General features: G+C 34.1%; 1 protein-coding gene across 3 annotated transcripts in view; it reads right to left on the reverse strand.

Moving 5' to 3' along the window:
* Window positions 1-22,547, reverse strand: part of inaD (inactivation no afterpotential D) — a 2,962,486-nt gene that overhangs the window by 2,917,549 nt on the left and 22,390 nt on the right. For all 3 annotated transcript variants that reach the window (XM_043429353.1, XM_043429354.1, XM_043429355.1), the window contains one exon: window positions 15,674-16,163. In XM_043429353.1, the coding sequence (XP_043285288.1) occupies window positions 15,674-15,799 (126 nt within the window). In that variant the 5' untranslated portion in view covers window positions 15,800-16,163. The remainder of the gene's footprint in view (window positions 1-15,673; window positions 16,164-22,547) is intronic.

The raw sequence follows: 22,547 nt of genomic DNA on the forward strand, positions 1-22,547 counted from the left end.
AAATTTAGCATGGAATTTAGAAAAAGGAAAATTAAGTTAAATAATAAAGATGAAAACTTTTGTGATGAATTTTTGAAATTACATGTTACGTTGGAGTAAAAAATTAAAATGATTGGCACACATGCTGCGACACAAAAATATCAAAATTTGAAGGTATTCGCTCCATACCGCAGTAATACAAACTTCAATACTATTTGAAAAGAAACACTTTAAAACTTGCTGAATCAAGTTCCATTACATATTACTATAATTAATGATAGGAAGTGATAATTAGCACATATATTTATCCACAGAAATTTTAAAGTTCGCAGTTATCTGCTGCAATTCAATGTATCTGCGCAATGAGTTTCGAAAACAGCAATTTCAAATCATTTTCATTCAATTTCAAATCAAATTTCAAAGCATTAATGAGCAACTGAAGACTTTTCTAATGAATTTTTCACTTCATATTTATGTTGCAGTGAGAGTCAAAAAGTAAAATGAATGGCAAAGTATATAAATTTTATAGTTTGCAGATTTTTGCTGCATTTCAATGGTCCAAATCTATATAGTATTATAGTGAAAAGTTGTTCAAAGTCATGATGTTACATTAAAATGACATAGCGCACATAACATTCAGAAATTCTGTAGGTTTCCATGATGTTGTCAGGCATTATACTCAATCGCATCCAAAACTGAGCAACTGTAGACATATCGTAATGAATGTTTTCACCAATCATTCCACATTTGCAGTTTGCGGAATAGGAATACTCAACATACACGTTATTTCATAAGTATTGTTGTCAAAATTTGTGTTTGCCTACCGCATTTCGAAGATTCAACTTTTCATACTATCAGCAAAAAAAACATCCAAAGACTTTTTGGAACAAGTTTCAAAATTTATTACTCGACAGACCAGGTGGAAGAAGAATAACTACACTTATATCAAGACCAGAAACTGTTTTGAGAATCTGTTGTACAAAATGTGCGATTGATGATCATAATTGGAAACCTCTTGAATCACGTTACCACAATCAGCATGAAGAAATAGTAGAAAATCATAGGACACATATTAGGCAACCAATTAATAATATGCATCGATCCGCTGCAAACGGATGGAGTCAAAACAAGGATCGGAAAGAGCAGAGCCATAGTTAAAAAGAAAAAAGACAGCGCAATTGAAAGAGAACAGAAATTAAAATTGTTTCATGTATCTGTGCATTAGTTTCCGAAGACAGTAATTTCAGATCTATTCAGAAATAAGTAGGTGAAGACTTTAGTAATGAATATCTTCGTTAATATATTCGAGTCGGAACCAAAAAGCTAAAAGATTGGCATACCTGCTATTTCACAGAAATATCAAAGTTCATAGGTACTTGCTACGTACCAGTTATACAGACTTTGGTGCTATAGGGAAAAACACTTCAAAATTACATGAAGCACATTTTTGAAACTTATTATGACACATTCAAAAAAAAAGTGACAGATACGATGCATGTTGAAGCAAGCAAAATGCTGTAATTTTGTATGTCTCCTTGGTTATCCGCAGACAAAATATTTGATCACATCCAAAAATGATCAGGTGTAGACTTGCAGACATGAATTTTTCAACCCACAATGCCAATCGCAAACATGGTCTGGAAATATTCAATATACATGTCACTTCATCACTTTGTCGAACTTTAGAGGTGTTCATTGCATTTCGAAGATACAAATTTTGATATCATGAAAATTAAGCACCCAATGACTTATTGAAATAAATTTCCAAATTTATCATGTAACAATTCAAGTGAATGTATCTATGCATTTACATGGCCCAAAGATTTTTCAAAACTTGGGTGTATGAACAAGCAATCATGAAGGCTTTTTGTTATAAATATTTCAAATTATCTTGTTGAAATTAATATAAGAAAATAGAAATATGAATATCTCTCGTATTGTCTGGAGAACAAATAGAAATTGGTATGACAATACACTGTAAGCTAAGGAGGTGGAAAAAAGGGACCGGTGAACACAGCCAAACTAAATGAAAGAAATTATGACAACAATACATTGAATTACTTGATCAAAGTTTTTTAAAATTTATTTGAATTCGTTTACACACAACCATCCACCTCTTTCTTTAATGTAATTACACAACATAGAATTTCTGTTTGGAAAGAACATTTTAGAGGTTATAATGAACGAACGTTTTTTTTTTCATTGTTATTATTATTATTATTCAACACTAATTAGTCACGTCATTAATAATATCGATTCCTTCCATTTTTCAATAACCACTTTTATTTTTCTACACTCTGCACGCAACAGCACTCCGGCGGTCATAACCTCAAACGTCAACATGACGCGAAATCTCGCAAATTTGCTACCTATGTATATATTACGATATCGAAGTAGAACAGATAATTCTTCATTTTCACGACACACATTATTCACGTTTTCACTTCTCAACATTTTACTCACTCTCAGTACACTGTATGAGATCCATTAATCCACTTTTGAGGTTTTATTTATTATAGATATTATTGTCGTGAATTGGGCTCGAAACTTATTGAAACTTCTTTTATGAAAAAAATAAAATTGATTATATCCACTGCTATTTCCAATAATGTTTTATTTATTTAAACGAAATTTGCAAATCTTGCACCGTTGATCCACGGGGCTACGATCGCAATCACTTTATAATAACATAACAGACGATAACAGACGGTATACAAGAAAACATTGAGGACTATCAGAAACTTTCTCATCGGCGATTGGTCGAGACGGATAGATTCTCACCGGTGATTGGTTATGATGGGCATCAAGAAGCCCTTGTATGTATCGGTCTGAACCCATATACGGATACGTCAGCTGCGTAAATGTGTTGGTACTTTTTGCATAATCTTGAGCCCGTGCAAAGTTTTTTCTCAGCAATTACGCCACCGATCATGCTGATTTTGGGCGCAATCGAAAGAGAATTTCTTAATTAGCTGAAAGTTCAATTTTCAAAGCCGTACATAACTCATGAGCTTCGCTATTAAAGAAAATCACATGCCAATTTTACCCCCACCACCGCAAATCGTTTTATTCAGAGAAAGTATAGTCTCGGCGAGAGCCTCGGGCCAGCAGACGACAGGGCTGTCAATGTACTTGTCCCGAGACTCTACCGAGTCTCTTGATAAAAAATGCGCGATGCATATGTCAACGAAACTTTTCAAGATTTCATCATTTCGTTCGATTGGAAATAAGTGTTAACTGAAATAATCCTTCAATTAAACCAGAATACGAGAAATATTGTCCAGTGCGAATATATTGTCAGTGGCGTGATTATATATCATGTGTACATAGGTTATATATACGAATAAATAGAACAAAAATACACGCAACTGTTAGAATGATATTAGAAACTTTAATTGAATAAATGTTTTCTAATTTATTTCTTGTGTCGTCATTATTTTTAAACATCCCCATATTTTGCTTGATATTCAGTTTGGCTCCGTCCTCTCCGATCCTTGTTTCCACCCCATCAGTTTGCAGCGGATCGATTCATATTATTAATTCGTTCCCTAATATGTGTCCTATGATTTTCTACTCCTTCGTGATGATTGTGGTAACATGATTCGAGAGGTTTCTAACCAAGATCTTGAATTACACATTTTGTAAATCAGATTTTCAAAAAAACATCTGGTCTTGGTATAGTGTGTAGTTATTCTTTTCCCATTAGGTCTGACGAGTGATAAATTTGGAAACTTTTCCAGAAAGCCTATGGATGCTTTTTTTGCTGATGATATGAAAAGTCGTATCTTAGGAATGCGGTATGCAAACACAAATTTTGATAACAAAACTTATAGAATGACATGTATGTTGAGTATTTCCACTTTGCAAACTACAAATATGGAATTATTATAAAAAAAATTCATTCCGATAAGTCTACTGTTGCTCAGTTTTGGATGCGATCAAATATGATGCCTACCAACATCCCCAGAAACTTACAGAATTGCTGAATGCAATGTGCGCTATGTCATTTTAATGTAACATCATGACTTTTGACAACTTTTCATTATAATGCTGTAGATTCGGATCATTCAAATACTGCAAAAATCTGCAAACTATACAATTTAAATACTGTGCCATTCATTTTACATTTTGACTCTAACTGTAACATCTATATGAAGTAAAAAATTGATTATAAAAGTCTTCAGTTGCTCATTTATGGATAGATTTGAAATTGCTGTCTTCGAAGCTCATTGCGCAGATACATTGAACCGCAGCAGATACCTGCGAACTCTGAAATTCCTGTGGATAAATATATATGCGACGGATCACCCCTTATCTTTGTTTATGGTAATATGTAAGGTAAATGCAAGTTTTTAAGTGTTCCTTTTCAAATAGTATTGAAGTTTGTATGACTGATATACAGCGAATACTTCCAAACTTTGATATTTCTGTGTTGCAGCATGTGTGCCAATCATTCAAATCATTTACTCCAACCGTATCATGTAATATAGAAAATTCATCACAAAAGTCTTCCGCTTTTCTAAATACTTCAATTTTCCTTTTTCTACTCCATTGTGAGTTTTCGGATTTCTAAATTCATTTCTGAATTGTCCTGAAATGGTTTTCCTCCAAAACCAATGCAGGTACCTTAAACGTCTTTGAATTCTGTTGCTCTGTTGAATTAAGTTCGCTTAGTTTTTTTTGCTGCTTTGAGTTCTGGCATAATAAATGTTAGAAGTTTTCCGGTACTTTTTTTCAGCAACTATCAAACTGTGGATAATTGGACCTCAGCGGCCACTTGCAAACTTTGGAAATATATTTCATTGAGGGCACGTTTTGGATGAAATGAAATCTCTAGATTCAGAATGCAAAAGCGACATTTAAAGTGGGCAAATCTGTTGGATTTTTCGTGTTATGAATTTGATCTATCTTTCATTTGAATTTTGAAGAACAGGGATAAATAAAATCTGTTCTATTAAGGAAATCTTTACATCAGTTCTTTCTTGGTATGAAGACTTGGAAAAAATCGCGAAAGGCCAAGGACAGACAGGAGACGAAATATTTCCAGTACAATTTTGACGAAAAATAGATCTTTTGTCGCGGAAACCAACGTTATAAGCCGAAAATCATATTACAGCTCACGAGACGCATTTCTTCACTCTCTTGGGTTCCTATTATACAAAACATATTAGAAGATAAGGGGGAAAATCACCAACGTGGAAAAACAAACCAGTGCCGAAATATTTCCAGTACAATTTTAACGAAAAATAGGTCCTTTTTCGTGGAAACCAACGTTATAAGCTGAAAATCATATCTCGGCCCCCAACCCGCTTTCTACCATTCTCTTGGGTTCCCAATAAGCATAGCATATTAGAGTAGAAGAAAAAAAATAGCCAAAGTGCAAAGACAGACCTGTGACGAAATATTTCCAGTACAATTTTGACGAAAAATAGATCTTATTTCGTGTAAACCAACGTTATAAGCCGAAAATCATATTATGGCCCACAACACGTATTTCTTCATGCTCTTGGATTCCCAATAGACAAAATATATTAGAAGACAAGGAGAAAAATCACCAAAGTCCAAGACCAAACCAGTGCCGAAATATTTTCAGTACAATTTTGAAGAAAAATTGGTCTTTTACGTGGAAACCAACATTATAAATCGAAATTCATTTCTCGGGCCTATCATCCCGGATTCCTCCATGCTGTTGAGTTCCTAATAGGCATAACATATTAGAGTATAAGGAAAAAAATCGTCAAAGTTCAAGGGCAGTCTTGTGACGAAATATCTTCACTACAATTTTTACGAAAAATTGGTCTTTTATGGTGGAAACCAACTTTATAAGCCAAACATCATACCGAGGGAAAATAAGATTGGGAAAAGTACATTTATGGTCCCTTATTTGCTGATAATTTCATGAAAAAGATTATCCCATAAAAATTGTTCGTATGAGAATGGAATCTATAAAAATATACTAAGCAAATAATTCATAGAAATTTATACTAAAATCCTATAACCGTCATAACATAAATGAGAAACTTTTGAGAAAAAAGGCGTGATATCAAACCGTAAACTTCCCCTAGGGAAAAAAAGGTTGGGACATGTACATTGATGGTCTCTTGTTTCTGGATGACATAGAAAAAAGACTCAGAACCAGGAAAAAAATTCTATAGAAATAATAAACGAAAAATTGAAAAGTTCAAAAAAATTCAACAAAAATAAAAAATAATCGAAAAAAATTCTGTAAAGAAAAATAAAAAATTTTCAAAAAATTCATAAATATTGAACAAATGGAAAAATGTACTATCCAAGTTACATGCAGTATAAAAATGTATGATATCAATTGGAGGCCAAGTTTTTATTGATAATTTGGAATATTTATCCAACAAATCGGAAACTTTAATCGGAAATGGTATGTGTTCACTGAAGAAAATGAGAAGTGGATATTGCTATACGAACTTGCGAACAATCAAGTTCAAATTACTTGGAGATATTATTTTTATTTCTATCGATTTTATTATATTTGTCATTATAGAACAGTCCTGATTTGTTTTCGAATGAGCAATTTGAATAAAAAGTGATGGGCCGGACAAGTACGTTTAAGACGTATTTGAACATAATTTGTACCGATCCAATCGAAGTTGAATGTTGTGAATAATACCAGGAGATCGTGAAAGTCGGAGGGGAATCGATTCTTTAAAGTGTGTACCTTATTGAAGTAACGAATGATTTTCATGTGAATTTTTAATGATTTTATTTTCATTCATTTTTTAGTAATTTTGATAAAACGTTGTGAGCCCGACAAGGATTCTCAACGCTCATTTGTCGCCGGAGATTATATTTCGAATAACTGATAAATACTTGACCTCGAATTGATATAATACATTTTAGTACTGCACGTAACTTCCGTTATGACTTTTTTCATTAACTTTTTTCTTGAAAATAATTATTATAAATTTCAATTAAAGTTTCCGATTTGTTGGATAAATATTCCAAATTATCAATAAAAACTTGGCCTCCAATTGATATCATACATTTTTATACTGCATGTAACTTGGATAGTACATTTTTCCATTTGTCCAATATTTATGAATTTTTTGAAATCTTTTTATTTTTCTTTACAGAATTTTTTTCGATTATTTTTTATTTTTGTTGAATTTTTTTGAACTTTTCAATTTTTCGTTTATTATTTCTATAGAATTTTTTTCCTGGTTCTGAGTCTTTTTTCTATGTCATCCAGAAACAAGAGACCATCAATGTACTTGTCCCAACCTTTTTTTCCCTAGGGTAATGATATGTATTAAAAAAATTACGAAACCAACTGTAAATAATTTCAACAACACAATTAAGAAAAGCTTTCACAAATCGTGAAAAAAACATTATATTTAGAAGAAATATAAATCCGTAATTATATTGTAAACGAAAAAAAAATTCAAATAGAACGTGAGAAATTTATTCCTACGGGAAGCATCCGGAACTTGAAAAAGTTCTAGTGAATCAAAAACATACCAAAAAAACGCATCAAAGGTAAAAGTCATTTCTTACTCTATGGTGGCAGAGACTTAGAAGAAAATCGATTCTTCTCAGACTTTCAGGATCCCTTGGTATTCACATCATTCGATGTCGATTTCGTGTCGGTACAAATTATGTTTAAATATGTGCTAAAAGTACTTGTCCGGCCCATCACTTTTCATTCAAATTGCTCATTCAAATAAAAATCAAACTAGACCTTAATTAATGTATTATTTTTATGGAACTAATATTAACGCTGCCGTTTCACGCCCACTTGAATTCGAACATCATCCCATATATGCTCGGCGGCAACTATCTCTTCGCAACAATTCACTCATGTTTTTATGTTGATTTTAACAAAGTGCTATTGCGTACGTGATAATAAAAAAAAACGAGATTGTATAGACGAATCCTCTCGAAAATTTATTATGCGATTTATTATCAGTTGAATATCTTCAGTAATAGAATAGGTTAGTTGCTATAACAAATAAAATTCGTTTGAAGAAGGAATTGAGTAGTAAAATTTGCCGTCATTTCAATATAAACTGGGGAGTTAATTTGGAAGCTTGACAATTTTTATCGTCCGAAGGGTATTTTTTCATCAATACACAATAATATCTCTTGTATATTACAGAAAAATTTGTAATGATACATGCGAAATCTGGCTAGGTGACATTAGAAACTTCAAACTGCTGTAGCCATTGAACGGTTGGTCCTAGGCCAATGACTCTAAGGACTTTTATTGTAGGGAATTCAATTCTCTACAAAAATACGTAAGTAGAATATCTGTGCATTTTTTTTAAAGATGATATGGAACAATGTTCACCGAAGTTTTTCTTTTCACGTGTTATTCTTATGGAAAATTGAAGTATGCGGTGGGCCGGCCCAAATAATTTTATTTCGGGCTGTCCATTCGGCTAGCTTCGTCGTTTGGCACAATAAGAAGAAAAATGCTTGTGGAGCCCGAAAAAAAAATATTGATTTTTTTCGACACACCCTAGTCTGCATTTACAACACAATCAAAGGCACTTTGATGCTCTCGAGTTTCTGATTGGTTGAATCTGACGACATCCATTTACAGATGTTATGATTGGTTGTTGAAATTGGTTGTTAATGATTGGAAATCTGACGACAACTTCAGAACGTAGCACGGCAGTACAGCAGACATTTAAATAAAAAGACGTAGCACGGTAAGGCCTGCTACACACGGTCAATAATGTTGCGCAATATAGGTGATTGCACAATATTATTGAATGTGTAGATGTAGTACTGAAACATTGCGCAATCATTGAACAGAAGTTTGAGCTATCTTAAATTTATAGCGCATTACACACCATATAAACTTATTATGCAATATTACTCTGCATTATTATTGACCGTGTGTAGCGGGCCTAACAGCACACATAATTTCGATCGAATTCACTTTCAAGTGCGCTGTCTTTTATCCTTTTAGTTTTGGCATAATAAATTTTATGAATCGGTGGTAATTTTTTCTGTCTGTATCAAAATTTAGATGAATAAATCGCAGCGGATACTTGCAAACTTGGAAAATTCTGTGTATTGACATGCATGCTAGGTACTTAGTACTTCCTATTTTTGATTATGGAATATGGATATTTACTAATAATAAAAATTATACATGAGTTATAGGATTTGGATATAGATTATAAATAGTAATCAATAATAAAAAATAATGATGAATGTTACAAAAATTCAGCGATGGCCTGTTTATAAATGGCATAAGAAGTCATGTTTTCAAAATGCAATGCTCATATTAAAAAGTAAGCATTTCTGTTGGTCTTGACGCACTTCATACTTTTTCTTTTGTCTGGTTGAATCTTGGTGGCTTCATGCAGAGTTTGAAAATTTTGTGCATCGACGTGGGTGCGTGAACTTTATTTCTCTGGGTATGATAATATGTATGAAAAAGATTGCTGCAAAAAGTCCTTGGAAGCCCGTTTTTTAATGAAATAAAAATTGCTAGCATTAGAATTCAATAAACATATGTGAAAATTGCGAATTCTGGTGGAGTTGGTAAACAATATATATTTTTTTTCTTTCTCCTTCTGTCAAATTTTAAGGAAAATCAATCAAAAAATTCGATTCATTGAAAAATCTTCATATTTTCTTTATTCACAATGATTTCATCAAAACAATTGAAAACAAAATTTATAAATGACGGGGGAAAATTTCAGAATGATACGAAATATTGAAAAACCTTACGGAATATGATTTTAATCCCACAAAATTATGGACACGTTCGAAATGGTTGAAAAATTGAGTGTATCACTTCAAACATTCGAAGAATATCAAACTGTTATAAATTGTACAAAACTTAAATAAAATCATTGGAGAAATTATTTTTAAATATCACAATAGAACCATTGGAGAACTTTAGAAAATCTTATTCAAGAATATTTTTTGTCATTTAGAACTACCACAGAAAAAAGATTTGTTATCAAGACATTTACATTGATGATCGCCCGTTTTCGCATTATACCACGAAAAATGTAAACAAAACTTCTTTAATCACACAACGTAAATGATTTCGAACCGTAAGGAAATATCAAATATATTACAACCCTACAGCATTCGTGTATAATATTCTTCTCTAGGATACTGATTGTGCGGTATCAGTCTTTTTTCGACGAATCATATGTTACAAACCAAAATAATATCTCGGCGTCCAACCCGCTTTCCATCATGCTCTTGGGTTCCCAATTGACAAAACATAATAGAGTACAAGGAAAAAAATCGCCAAAATCCAAGGACAGACCAGTGACGAAATATTTCCAGTACAATTTTGACGAAAAATAGGTCTTTTTTCGTGGAAACCAACGTTATAAGCCGAAAATCATATCTTGGTCCCCAACCCGCTTTCTACCGTGCTCTTTGGTTCTTATTTTGTGAAAAATACCAAAGGATCCTGAAAGTCTCAGAAAAATCGATTTTCTTATAAGTTTCTGCCACCATAGAGTAACAAATGACTAGCTTTGATGTGATTTTTTTGGGATTTAAAAGCTTCTTAGAACAATTTAATAATGTCATAATTTGGAGTTACTAATAAAATACTTGTCTACCGATGGATATCATAAATTTTAGTGCTGCACGTAATTCAAGTGGTAACTTTTTTTAATTTATTAGAAAATACTTGGCCTCGAATTGATATAATAAATTTTAATGCTGCACGTAAATGAGATCGAATTTTTTTCAATTGATATAGCTGTTCGAATCAAATAAGAAGAATGAGGCATGGGTTTCCAAGTTTTTTTTTATGGATAAAACTTTTGTGTTAAAAACACTCGACCATCGTTATCGCGCGAAAATTCAATTCCTAGACATTGATCTACTTTACCGGAATTCTTAGTTTCAAATGACGTCGATATTGATTTTTTTACTTCATGCATCCACACATCATTACTCGAAGCGATTAGCATATCTTCTACGTATATTGTAATGAACAACATATGATTTTCTCGTTTACACGCAAACATACACGGCTCTTGTGTTACCACTGTTGTGCCCGTACATCGCACTCATTAAAACAAATTAAGCACTCTCAGCGCAAACGCAGGAATGGTGAAATATCGATGCTCCCGAACGAGCGCATCGACCCTCGATGTTAACATCGAAACTTCCAGAAGGAAATCTAGGTTATATTCGCACGAGAAGGGGAAAACCCCCAAATCTATAAAATTATCGACTAACCCAAAATTCGACAGTCTTTGACGAGAATTGTAACGATTGGTCTCGAGGCAATAAAACCTCGAATTTGTAACTTCTTAAATAAACTTATTGTTAACTTGTTGTAAAAGTATCGAGTTGGAGTTCAGCTCTTTTGGCCTAAATCCCTTAAATACTCGTCCTTGATAACTCGTCCCTTCGCGACGGTCTTCGCGGACACAACACCACATTGAACCCCAACGCGCGCAAGTTTTCCACTAGTTTCTTATGCTACTGTAATCCGGACTGACGCAAACCATGCAATGATTTTTTCAGCAAACACACACCATCTTTACATCCGTTTAAACCTTTCAACCATCGCTTGGCAGTTTCTTTTATTTTTCCTTCGTGTATCACACCACCGTTTGAATCAACAGATCCATTTCAATTTATTTTATTAATCACTTCACGTAACTGTTCCGGCACTTGCATATAGACACTTTCCTCAAGAACTCCGTTTAAATACGCTGTCACCACATCCATTTGATGTATTTCGAGACCGAATTCCGCTGTTAAAGCGGCTAATATTCTAACTGAAGTCGTTCTTGCAACTGGTGAGTAGGTTTCAGTGAAATCTTCTCCTGGTCTTTGGGAATACCCTTTTGCAACAAGGCGCCCCTTTTTCTTTTCAGCTTTCCCATTATTTTTAGTACAAAAAACGAATCGACTTCCTATAACTTTCCGTTTTTTCGGACGTTCCACAATCTCCCACGTTTCATTTTTTATTTGTGCCAAGTATTCATCTTGCAACGTAATTCTCCATGCATTTGCATCTTTCGACTTGCTGGCCTGCTCCCACGTGACCGGTACTTCTGTCTGTGTAAGATTGGCACTTTTGATAAACACCGTATCCTGGGCGTTTTCATCTTCACTTTCGTTGTTATCATGAAGAGGTGCTCCCCCTTTTTCTGGAGTCTTGGTGTCCTTCTCTAACGCGCTATTCGAATTGTATCTTTTGCGTGGTCTACCCACTGAGCCCGTGCGTATAATTCTCGGACGACCCCTTCCACGCTTTGACGGTTCGACCAAACTTTCCCATGACAATGTGCCTTGTCTTTTTCTTCCACGTCTAGGTTCAGGTTCCATCACCGCTTCTGACCCTATCCGACTCGGATCCTTTGACACTTGTTTATTTAAATCAACCGTTATAGTTTCAGACAGATTGTCTTCTCCGAAGAAATCTCAATATGGTTGATTGAATCCAGACACATTTAGGAACTTTACGTCACGACTGGTGACTGTTTTTCTTGTTCTTGGCATATAAACCCGGTAACCCTTGGATTGTTGTGAATATCCGATAAAAACGCCTTCCTCAGATCTTGATTCAAACTTTCCTTTCTTCTGACGTTCATCCAAAACATATACTTTCGAACCCAACACTTGCATGTGTCCCACAGTAGGAGTTTCTCCCTTCCATAATTTATATGGCACTTCACCATCTAACGCACTGGTAGGGCATCTATTCCGTGTGTAATTTGCGTTATACACCGCCTCCGCCCAAAAAACTGGTGGAGTTCCTGCTTGACTCATCATATACCTCGCCATTTCTACTAGGGTTCGATTTTTTTCTTTCGGCTACACCATTTTGCTGTGGAGTGTATGGTGTCGTTAAACGCCATTCAATTCCATGACTATTGAGAAAGTCATCGAAATCTTGGTTACAGAATTCTGTCCTGTTGTCAGACTGAAGCATCTTAATTTTCTTGCCTGTGAATATTTCTGACTCTTGTTTGTATTGCTTAAATGTTTCCAACACATCGGCCTTACTCTTCAAAAAAAAAACCTCACACCACCTTGATTTATCATCGATGAAAGTCACAAAATATTTCATGCCTGAACAAGACGAATGTCGCATTGGACCACACACATCGGTGTGTACGATTTCAAGCAAATCCTGTGTACGTTTTCCTATACCTTTTGCAAACGGTAGTCTGGTCTGTTTTTCGCGCACACATACTTCGTATTCCGATAACTTTTCGTTGTCTCTTAAGCTTAATCCGTGTACTATCCCGCTCTTGGCCATTGCCTTTAAATCACGTTCATTTAAATGTCCCATTTTCGCATGCCAGAAATCGATGTTTGTTTTCTCTGTGTTTTTGGGTTCCACGTGGTTAGTACAGTTTGCACACATAATACAGGTTTCCTCTGCGATTTGCGCGTAAAATTACTTTGTTTTTTTCCATCAGCCACAACGGCCTCTGATTTAGTAAACGTGACCTTGTATCCGTGATCTGTGGCCTTCGCCACCGATAATAAATTGGTGCGTAAATCTGATACGAAAAATGCGTTTTTGAAATTTATTTTGCGCTCACTTTTACCGGTATCCACTACCAGCCGAACATTTCCTGTTCCTGTAACTCTCGTGCTCTCATTATTCGCTAAAGTTAATTTTGTATCAATTTTTTTGAAGCTTTCAAACATACTCTTGTCGTTGCACATGTGACTGGTGCTTCCACTGTCGATACACCACTCACCGCCGTTAGCTCGGCTATACATTATCTTTTTGTCAGATAATAGCATCGTCGAACCGCTCACATATTTCGAAGAAGCCGGCTCGGTGTTAGAATTCTCGAGCTGTCTGGCGCTTTGTTTTGGTTTTGACGAGAGTCGAGCATGGCAGTTGCGCCGAATATGTCCTATTCGATCACATCGATAGCATTTTATTTCTCTTCTAACTGCTTGTCCTTTTTCATCCTTTTCGGCTCCCAAATTGTGTTTTGATTTGTCATAGTTATCAGACTTCTTCGAAAACATTACTCCTTGAATTCGGCTAGCTTCAACGGATTTTCCTTCATGTCGTTCAAATAATTTTACTTTTAGTAGCTCCAACGAAGGCAGATCGTCGCGAGACTCCATGGACTCTTTAAACATCTCGAAAGATTCTAGTAAACTGTAAATCAGTAACATAACCAACATTTCTTCGGGTATTATGAGTCCTACTTCTTTAATTTTCTTTACAATATCAGAAAATTCGGCGACGTATTTTTTGAGATCATCTCCCTCTCGCATGCGCATCATCACGTATTTTTTTAATAATGACGCTTTTCGCGCCGGACCTTGCGATTCGTACGTTGCCCAGATTTCCTTCGATGACTCCAATCCATCTAAAGCTCTCAACTCGCTGGGGCTGACCGCTAGTAGGATATCGGATTCTGCTTTTCCGTCTTCCTCCAACCATGTGGTAACCGCTGCGGCCAGTTCCGGTTCCGGCTTTGGCACTGAGCCGGAAACATAACCCCATCGACCATTCTTTTTAAGAATTGCCTTCATATGGATCTCCCATGTATCGTAGTTTTCTCCCGATAATGGGTCTATTTTGAATGAAGCAGCCATTCCAATTGTTCAAATTGACGAATCGATAGAATGCAACGGTTTTCCCGTTCAAAATTTATTCCGGTCACATGCTACGCTCCAGAAAAACCGACAAGTTTTACTCGTTTTCCACTTGTTACTTGTCAAAACGCACAACAATTTCTGGGCCCATAACCTATTGAGTTATTAATTTGTGATACATCGATGATTTTATTACGAGAGTGTACATTTTTGGTGATATCAACGTAGTACAAGCGTGACAAAGATACACAATAACTGAACTGTTTGTATTCTCGACACTTCTATTTATACTCGCCGTGTTGTGGTTTAAGAACCTTCTCGAAACGTCTCCTTCGATACGTTTCACGAAGGTTCGAGAACATTCCATGTCCTTTGGCCGTTATACTTCGCATATTCTCAATAGTAAGAAAAATTCCATAAAAAAAATTATAAAACCAAGTGTAAATAATTTCAACAGAACAATTCGAAAAATATTTCACACCGATGCCCTATTCATTTTATCTTATTCTAAAAGCTAACATAAGTCAGAAATCGAGATAATTGGAAAATATTCAGTCTCGTATCGAAGTAAAATATCTTAGCATCTTCGTTGCTGGAGTTGACTCACTCTCTTCTACAGAAGACCTGGAGTTCGTCCAGAGTTTAAGTATAAGACGGCTAGCCGAATGACAACCGAATTACTGCGAACAGTATAAACGCGACTCTAGGTTCGGATCGGAATGCGAGTTGTGCCGCAAATCTTGACCTTTTTATAAGGCCAGATTTGGGTCAAATAGGTGGGGTTTGCTGTCGTTATCTCGGGTTCAAGTATTCTGGGTTCTATTTTTCGTGACTTATAAGAGAAAATCATTTGTGTTATCAATCGATAAATCCCCAAAATTTAGGGCAGTAGTACTCGGATGAGAAACCAGAACGCTTGGGAACATAACATACGTCAGGGCACTCGTCTTTGGTGATGAGATGACCATGGTTTATATTGAGTGCCTTGAGTAGGTGATATGCGCACTTAGTTCGAGATCGTTTTAGTCAAGTTGCGAATAGAAAAAATAAAATAATAACAATTTAACGTCGGTTGTGACAGTTTCAATGAAAAAGTAATCCGAGTAATAATAACGTGAACTAATATCAGTTGTTAGGTACTCACATTGCCGCCAACGATACTGAAACCCAAATTGAGTCCTGGTTCTCTACTGATGGTAACACGCCGCTCGGGTCCCCAATGTTTCTTTTTGTTTTCGCCAGTTCCATTGCTCATTTCAGTCACGGTCATATTACATGTAATGATCTGCTTCCTCGATATTTGCAGTAGAACGAATAAGATTATACTGACAATCTCAGAATCTCTGGAGGTTTTATGGCAGTGTACTGCCAAAATCCGTTACTTGATAGGTGGATTTGAATATCTCAGTATGTGTATTTCGATCAACTAACGGTTGAATGAAAGAACCCAAGTGTTCGTACGAAGATACAAGTGCCTGTTACGAAGTAGTTTTTTTGACAAGTTATATCCAAATATTTAGGCGTTCAATTTTCAAGCTCATCTGATATGAAACGCTCTTATAAAACCTACGATCCACCGTTTATATCACACAGCACTCCACCAGTTGAAACGTTTAGTTCCGATATTCTGTCATCTGAAATATTTTAGTAAATACATGGTTAATTAAGAGTAGGCTACCTTTTTTAGCTATCAGCCAGTGTTAATGAAGGAATTACTACCCTTATACTCAGGGCTATTTTCTATCTCATACTTAAATGTCTCGAAATCATGTCAATTGTAATCGCAATATTTTTTGATTATTTGTCATTAGTGCGGAATTCACTAATCGATTTAAAAAATATTCAGAACTTATATACCTTTCGTAAAACTTTTTGTTAAGATACTCTATAAGGGGTACAAGCATGATCATGATTGTACCAAATTAAAAATTACACCTCGTCTCTATTGAAAAGAAAAGATTGTGTACATTTTTTTTTTTATCATTGTGTTGCGTGGGGATCTGGTGTTGGTGGGGATAATAGTGAACGCAATGGGTGCAAGAAGTGTAAAATGTGAAGTACTCTTTATTTGTAGGTACCGATGTAATAAACAATGAAAGATTGTCCCAACAATGATTAATGGTCCGAAAAATAGTCCGAAAAGAAATGACAAGTGAGAAATGAGATAATTGCCGAAGCGTGCTCGCGCGTGTTCGAAATAGTACAAGATCTCACAACCTAGATTTTTGTATCATAGCAATACGGCCAAAACCGGACCGAATCGATAGGTATGACTGCCCTAAACACAAAATTACCCATATCAAAAATTTTCCGAGTAGCGTTTTAATGTTACGTCCAGAAGGGACGAACGTGGGTAAAGATTAATTTATTTGGTTTCGCTGCCAACAAATTGCACAAAGTTTAGGATTTGTCAAAAGTAAAATATTTTAATGGATATTTAGCTTGATGATCTGAATGAAATTGAAATAATTGAATAATTAAGAGAATAGCCGAAATATTGTAATAAATTAAATAACTAAAGGATCGAAATAATTAAAAAGATAAGTGAGAAATGCCTATATGGTCCCGTACGGGCCCCGAAGCAGGAGATTGGGCCGCCCAAGTAACAAATAACAGAAAAATAATTTATCCGGTTATGACGCGCATTTCATCATAAAAGAAGTTGCAACTGCGTTCGCGGGGAAAATCGATTTGCTCCCGATAACAAAAGAAAAGTACATCTCCTTCTCGAAAACGGTCCAAATAACCAAAGACGCACGAAAAAATATAAAATTACGTTTCATCGACTCTTTCAGATTTCTCAATGCAAGTCTCGATAAATTAGCATTATTCTTAACCGCAGACAAACTCGCTACGTTGAAATCTCAATTCCAAGATGTGAACGATTTTCATTTATTGACGTGGAAAAGTGTCTTCCCGTACGAGTATATTGATAGTTTTGAAAAGTTGTATGAAACGGAGCTTCCACCGCGGGAAGCATTTTACAGCTCTTTAACTGATTCAACAGTTTCCGAAAAGGAATATGCACATGCGAAAATTGTGTGGGAACGATTTTCAACGTGAATGCTCGGCGAATACAGCGATTTATACTTGAAGACTGACGTATTACTATTAGCCGACATCTTTGAGAATTTTCGCGATACATGCCTGAAAAGTTATGGTCTTGACCCTGCGTTTTACTTCCGGCTAAAGAGTTTTGTGACTTCAAGCGTTCCCAGAATGATTTTGCGATTAAGATATTGTTATTCTAATTTAATGCACAAATTCACTGTCAAAATTACACACAAACTTGGCGTGGATGATTTTCAAATGGAAGCTCGGGAAGACACGATTGATCAAATATACTATTCAAAATTAATGGTTTGATGAATAAAATAGATTCCTGAGATAGTATATAGATGAAAGAGATTAATGAAGAAAATAAAATAATTAGCAAATCTGAATGATTAAATGAATAATTATTAAACTGTGCCAAATAAAACGAAAATTTTTTTTTTCTCGGTCCCATATCAAATTTTTGTTGATGGTCACGGAAAAAAAAATGTGTCAAAACTACAGCCCTCTATCTCCATTTTTGAATTAGCGCTCGCAAAATAAGAATTTTTGACAATAAAAACGTTTTTTTTCGCTTATTTTTTGTTTATAATCAATAAAGTATACTGAATACAAAAAAAAACCTTGGTATGGTTTTGTAGGGAATTCTCTACAAAGATTATCTTAAGAAATATATCAAAAACTTTATTTAAAATAAAAAAAATGATATGCTAGTTGTACAAAATTTTTATTTAAATTTTTCAATAATTTTCAAGAGCTTACATCTTTTAGAAAAACATTAATGTAATCATAATATGCCTATTATTATTCATGTTATAAATAAAAGTGATAAGATCATCACTTTCATTTCATCACAAATTTCGTTTACTACAATTGGCATATTTTTTGCGATGATCAGCTACAACTTGTAACAAAAATTGCCTTTGTTCTTCATCATAAGTGAGACAATCATTATATTTATCAATCAATGCTACAGCTCTTTCGACAATGTCATTTACAACCTTAATTGATCGAACAATTTCTAAAGAAGCCTGGTACTCGTTATCGGATTCCCATTGATCTACATGTAGATTAAGAAAACTAGTAGACAAATCGAATTTCTCAAATAAAATCATTGATTTCTGAGTAACAAAATCACTTATATCTTTCGAGTTGAATGATTTTAAATCTTCTTGTTTTAAATATAGCTTCCTCGTGTTTCCTGCCGTACTCTGTTGATTTCTTATTGCTTGAACCATTTTTGTCTTAATGGCTGATGGGATTCTTTCATCGAAAAATGATAATGCCATAAGATCTTCGGACAAATACCAGAGATGTCTAAGAAATTTGGTTGATGCAGCATTGGAGAATTTTACGTTTATGTGTTTAAAATCTATCAAACTATTCAAGAACATAAAATCCTGATACGGAGCGTAGATACTGATTGGTGCATTATACCAACCTTTCTTTAATATAATCATCAACGATAAAGATACAAACTTGTGATAGTTTGGGAATTTCAACTTTGGTAAGTTTAAATTCATTTTTAAATAAGTAAATTTTTAAGCAATAAATTGCTTTTGATAACCATCGAGCATGATGATGGGCTCCAGGAGTCTTGAAAGAAACTCCTTGAGGTGGAATTTCTCCCAAAAATATGTAGACTAAAGCTAGGAGCTCTTTATAATCTCCTCTAGGTTGGGATTCCTAAAATAATTATAATATTTTCATCGATCTGTTAATGATATTTTTCGTATAAAAATAAAATGATATTTAGTCGCGAATTTCAAATGAAGATACCTTCATTTGAAATTGAATAAATTCCAAAATATCTTGTTTTTTTTCACACAAAATTTGCTTGACATCTTGATCAAGAGACTCGGTAGAGCCTCGGGACAAGTACATTGACAGCCCTGTCGTCTGCTGGCCCGAGGCTCTCGCCGAGTATACTTTCTCTGAATAAAACGATTCACCGTGGTGGGGGTAAAATTGGCAAGTGATTTTTTTGATTTACCGAAGTTATGAGTCATCTGAGGCTTTGAAAATTGAACTTTCAGCTAATTAAGAAATTCTCTTTAGATTGCGCCCAAAATCAACACGGTCGGTGGCGTAATTGCTAAAAAAAAACTTTGCACGGGCTCAAGATTATGCAAAAGTTACTGACACATCACGAGTTCGACGTATACGTATACGCGTTTTTAACTCCCGACTGCCCGCAGGGCAAAAAGACGGGAGTTATGCGTTTCACTGCGATCAGCTGATAGGGGGGATTTCTTTGAGGCAACTTTTCTCTGGAACGGTCACACTTGTCTTGACCAATTTTTGCTCATATTTTCTACATGTGACGGACTGTGTTCTTAGACATAGTTTGTTAAAATCTATGGTGAACTCGCTTAGAAAACTAATATTTACGTTCAAACTTATTTTTCCATATCGAATCAACCGTAGTGATCGATTATCAACAACTTCACACAGTTGTACGCTGCTACTTTCACTTTGAGCTGTTGTTTTCACGGTAGGGTCCCAACTCGATAGTGGCGGCGTGGCGGCCAAGTGTGTGAACTCTACACTATATACAGATATATCCATTCGCGATCGTACAACGGCGGGGAATATCTATATATAATTTATTGAGCCTGAAAGTTATAATAAAAAAGTTATAATAAAAAAAAAATGTAATGTCTAATCAAATCATTATTAAGTACGAACTAGAGACATCTCCCGACGAAAAAAATTCCATTGTGTTTTTATGTATTTTTTTTTTATTAGTAAAATATAATTTATTAGTAAAATATAAGGAAATACAAATTAATAATAAAAAAATACAACGAATCAGGCTTTTTTTTCACATTTCAAGAGGATCATCACGTTTGTCGCTGAAAATCATAAAACCGAATGATGGTAATTTTGTCTTGAGTTTAATTAGTAAAAACATTGATAAAAAACTTTAAACGAAATGTTTCAAAAAAACATTGGAAACAAACTTTAAACGAAATGTTTAAAAACATTGGAAAAAAACTTTAAACGAAATATTTAAAAATCTTTAAACGAAATGTTTAAAAACATTGAAAAAACTTTAAACGAAATGTTTCAAAAAAAACATTGGAAAAAAACTTTAAACGAAATGTTTAAAAAAAAACACTGGAAAAAAACTTTAATCGAAATATTTAAAAAAGAACGTTGAAAAAAACCTTTAAACAAAATATTTTTAAAAAAACATTGGAAAAAACTTCAAACGAAATATTTAAAAATCTTTAAACGAAATGTTTAAAAACATTAAAAAAAACTCCCGACTGAAAAAACCGTATTGCGTATTGAATGAAAATAAAATGAAGTCGAGAAAACGAAATGTTTAAAAACATTTAAAAAACTCCCGACTGAAAAACCGTATTGCGTATTGAATGAAAATAAACTGAAGTCGAGAAAATAGAAGTAAACTTTAAAAAAATGTTTTAAAAAAACATTAAAAAAACTCCCGACTTAAAAATCATATAGCGTATTGAAAATAAAATGAAGTCGAGAAAAAAAATAAATGTTAGAAAGAAACACCATTGTAAAACAGATATGCATTTTCAGAACATAATTTATCTTTAAACTCTTTTTCTTAGGAAAATAGCAGTAAACTTGAAAAAGACTGAAATAAAATAGATGAAATATAATTAAGATAGATAAGAAACCATTTAATTGTTAAATACTACTCCCTCGAGATTCGATTCCTATGGATATTATTGATTGATGGTAGGTAAGTATTTATATACAAAATAAAATTTTTATTATAATTGTTGAAGTTGAATGATTGCACAAGGAATAAAGGTGATAATAAAAAAAAATGTAATCTCACAAAAAACCAAAATATATTATAAAGATAATGGAATTTAATTTTTCGTCGGGAGACGTCTCTAATCAAATCATCAAGAAAGAATTAGAGACATCTCCCGACGAAAAATTAAATTCCATTATCTTTATAATATATTTTGGTTTTTTGTGAGATTACATTTTTTTTATTATCACCTTTATTCCTTGTGCAATCATTCAACTTCAACAATTATAATAAAAATTTTATTTTGTATATAAATATAGTGAATGAAATACGATTCCTATATAGTTGTCACGTCTCGCAAAAAGAAGTGAAATCAGTAAATATTAAAACTTCAAAAAGTAAAAAAGGCACGCCAAGTATTAAAAGGTCGTGACCGTCGTTTTAAATGATTTTCTATATTCGCATTGTCAATAAATAAATTTAAAAAAATGTTCAACTGTGAAAAAATATGAGATCTATTGTAACATATACAGTGAATGAATTACGTTTCCTGTAGGAATTCTGAATTTTGGAAATAAAAAAAAATGAGATCATTTTCTAACGTAGCCAAGTACAGTGAATGAATTAAGGTTATTGTGGAATTCATTCGTGTACACTTTTAGCCCTAATCCCTCACTTATTCAGAAAAATTTTCCAGCAAACGTCACAGAGCAACAAAGGTTTCTCGAATGATTCTGCAATTATTAAGAGATTATCATCTGTTTTTATGCTAGCTCGGATTATAAACTTAAAACAGTTTACGCGTACAAGTGCATGCATTGTATCTATACGATGAACTGCACAAATTCATTTTCAACATTACACACAAGCTTGGCGTGCATGGTTTTCAATCGGAAGCTCGGGAAGATACAATTGTTCAAATTTACTATGAAAACAAAAATTAATTAGAATTGTATGAACGAGTGTGAAAAAAACCGATCCCCCAATAAAATAAGAGGGGCCCTGTTATATAATGATTTGGTAAACAATACAGATGGGTGAAATTTGTGGATAAAATTGAACAATTAAACGAACGGATAAAGAAATGAAATCAATCAATCCCTTTATATGCCTTTATCTTGTACGGATAGATACGGCCATTCTTTCATGCCCATACGCATTTTAATTTATCCACGCGTCACTTTCACTCGTTTGTCCGTACACTCTTTTTTTACCAAATGGGCAG

This window comes from Venturia canescens, chromosome 9 (genome assembly GCF_019457755.1).
Source record: "Venturia canescens isolate UGA chromosome 9, ASM1945775v1, whole genome shotgun sequence".
In the NCBI taxonomy this organism is placed as follows: domain Eukaryota; kingdom Metazoa; phylum Arthropoda; class Insecta; order Hymenoptera; family Ichneumonidae; genus Venturia; species Venturia canescens.